The sequence below is a fragment of the Alligator sinensis genome, unplaced genomic scaffold (assembly GCF_000455745.1).
Source record: "Alligator sinensis unplaced genomic scaffold, ASM45574v1 scaffold768_5, whole genome shotgun sequence".
NCBI classification, from domain to species: domain Eukaryota; kingdom Metazoa; phylum Chordata; order Crocodylia; family Alligatoridae; genus Alligator; species Alligator sinensis.
In genome coordinates, this window is record NW_005841991.1 from 1,065,783 (window position 1) to 1,068,963 (window position 3,181).

General features: G+C 43.0%; 1 protein-coding gene across 1 annotated transcript in view; it reads right to left on the bottom strand.

The window, feature by feature from the left end:
• Positions 1-3,181, bottom strand: part of ZFYVE26 (zinc finger FYVE-type containing 26) — a 69,171-nt gene that overhangs the window by 51,014 nt on the left and 14,976 nt on the right. Inside the window, 1 exon segment of the mRNA XM_025201367.1 lies at positions 1-37. This exon segment is cut by the window's left edge and continues 13 nt beyond it. Within this exon segment, the coding sequence (XP_025057152.1) occupies positions 1-37 (37 nt within the window).

Genomic DNA, 3,181 nt, shown 5'->3' on the forward strand with positions numbered 1-3,181 from the left:
TTGCGTCGCTGATTCAAAAGGCCAGGAAGTGATGCCCCTGCAGAGTAAAGCAAGTTGGAAACTGGAGGGGTAATTCTCACAGACTGGTTTCTAAAAGGTCTTGGAATTTCTACTTTATCACTCTTTCTTTATATTTCAATAAGATTTTTTCCTTCCTTTCCTGCATTAGTGTTTATAAAGGAGGGCTCAACAAGGGAAAAACTGACTTACTCTATAGAGTCAATTTTACTGGTTTTCCTCTATAAAGTAAAACGCAGCGGAAAGAAAAGTAATTTGTCTCCATTCATTTCGCTTGTGGATAGTCACGTAATAAAATTCTCATGATTGGTGTAAGGTGATCTGACAAACATAAGATTTTTCAAGTTGAAACAGAAGAGTTCAAAAACACTTGCATTAAAGACATGCTTCTGCAAAATTTAATACCGTATTGAGGGAGATTTAACAATTCTAGGGCTTCTTCCACCGTTATTCTTATCATGCAGACTTAAAACCTTAGCATTAAGACTCTGCTCACCCTTCCTACCCAGTCCTGGCTATTGCTAAGTTTTCTCTCTCAAATCTTTCTCAAAACCTTTGTTCTTTCATCTCTTGCCTCAATTACTGCACTTTTTGATTCACTCTGGTTTCCACCTGATGCCCAATAAATTCCTCCAACATCACAATCTTTGCTCCTTTGCTGGCCACATTAACTATGCCATCATCTTGCCTTGAGACTCTGCATTGGATTCCTGTCCTTCTCACAAATGCACCCATTAAGACTGTGAGCAACTCTTGTCACTCTCCTACTCAAACCCTACGCTCAACTGATTCAGATCAACTTGATGTTTTCTTAGTCTCCTGCTCCCACAAGGAACTTTGTCCTCTTCATATTATCATTCTATATCCCTAGTCTTTGTAGGTTCCCTGAGTCTCAGAATATCAATCTTTTAAAGAATCACATTTCACATAGAAGCCTTCCCTTGTTGATCTCCACTCTAGCCTTCTACCACTATTTAATCACATTTAGAAGAAAATAAAGAGCAAGACGAGGTCTACAGAAAAAAACAAGCCTGTAACTTTAATTTTCAGTGAAACGTTGCCTGCAATCCTGGCATTTCAAGACCCAGTGACAACAAAAAAACAGCCATACTTAATGCATGGGTGGGTCTTGTAACAGATAGGACTGGATTCCACTTACATTGAAAGGCCAAACTATGTCTTAATCATGTTGAATGGAAGTGTCCCCCACAACATGCTATGTTATCCTAGAATTGTGGCCAAACTAGGTTACGACTATATTTACCAATCTACATTATGGTTTGATGCCAGTCACACTGGCTGGCCAAACAGATAAAAATTTGGTTTGAGTGCTACTCTACTTCAACATTACAGCATGGTTGATACGCAAAACTACAGGAGACCCACAAAGGCTTTGAAGGAGAGAGAGAGAGAGAGAGAGACTGTACTCTTGTCTTCATGATACAGTCAGCTTGAAAGATCCCCTACACCAATTGTTTTCCTTTCTTCTCTTTATTTCGCAAGCAGCAAAAGTGTCACATGCTAGTCATATGATCCTTCAGATCACAACAGAATAGAATTCAATACGGTGTCTGAGTCATTCCCTGTGTATGTTAATTCTGTTTCTAGCAGAACTTACACATTGTAGAAAGGCGTATTGTTCACTAATATAGATACTGCACTACTGTACAGTAGTTATTCAAACCCCGTAATAACACTATTTGAGACTGATTAAGTAATACTGCTGTACAATATCCATCATCCAGTGTAGTCCGAAGTTTGGGCCTAGAGACCACAATCACCCTCAAAATTTTCAGCACCTTTACCATGAGACTTTAAATGAAAATAGTAAGAGTGGGGAGACAGAACTAATATAATCCATGATATGCTTATCCTGGTATCTCAGATCACAGTTTGAAGACACTGGTATCTTTATAGAAGGGATAAACCAGGCTCGTCTGCCTACTGGGAGTGAAGAGTGCATGTTCAAATTATTTAAGTAAATATTCTGGAGTTGCTTTGTCCATGTCCAAGTCCACACACTTGCAACTAAACTAAATTCACTAGAATAGCATTTCAGTGCTATTATTACACAACTCAAGCAGTGTACCATTTTTCAAGGGGAAAAAAAATCTTCTGAGAATTACTATTACACAAATGTACTTATAACGTGTTTTATATGTTATAGTATTATAACAAATACATTTCATGTTGTAAGATAATTTGACAGTGAAGATGCAGATCGTAGATCCATAACATACAAGTGATGGCAATGGTGGAGACTGCAGTACAGGTTTCAGATATTTTTACCATCCTGTCTGCTAAATCTACTCAGAGTAAAGTTGCCCTACAGGGCAAAAGCCATCAGTTGACATTCTAATATAATAAAAGCCTTAGTCTGTCCATCCATAACACTCTGGGCCAACTGCACACACGCCGCTGAGAGGACACGCACCGACCAACTGGCTGTGAGGGCCTGGAGCATTAGACAGAGGGGGCGAAGGAGCTGCTGTGCCGTCCCCCCGCCCATAACACCCAGCAGGGAAGGGGAGGCGGTGGGAAAGAGGGGAGGAAGGGAAGGGAGTGGGAAGGGGTGGGGTTTCCAGTGGCAGCACCCCACCCGCACTGCTACCATGCCCCATCCCCTGCCGCCACCCAGCCCTGACAACAGCTGGCAGAGCGGGGGAGTAGGTGGGGAGGGAGGGAGGAGAGGGGAGGCAGGGAGGGGGGGTATGTTGCATGCCACTGGGTGTCAGTGACCGTGCAAGCTCCCCTCCCCCTGGCTCCTGGGACCCAGTGGCAGCACTGGGGCAGGGGGCAGGCACACGCGCGCACGGGGCCACACCAGGAGCAGCGGGCAGCAGCAGCATTGCAGGCTGCTGGGTGGCGGTGCTCTGTCCTTGCCCCACCCCCCATGACAGGCAATTTTCTAGTTAATACATCCTTTCGTATGACAGTAATGGAAGGAGATTTTTAAAAAATACCTCAGAGAAGAAGAAGCCAGAGAGTCTAAAGTAGGAACTGACTAACATGGCTAGTCAGGAGGTATTTATCTGGATAAGCTGGAGAGAGAGCAAGATAAACAATAGCACTTGAACACTTCTGTAACTAATACCACTGTGTTTCTATTGTGGAAAGGGACTAAATGAAGTGTGTCAGATGCCAATTGGGCTGTGTCTTTCCC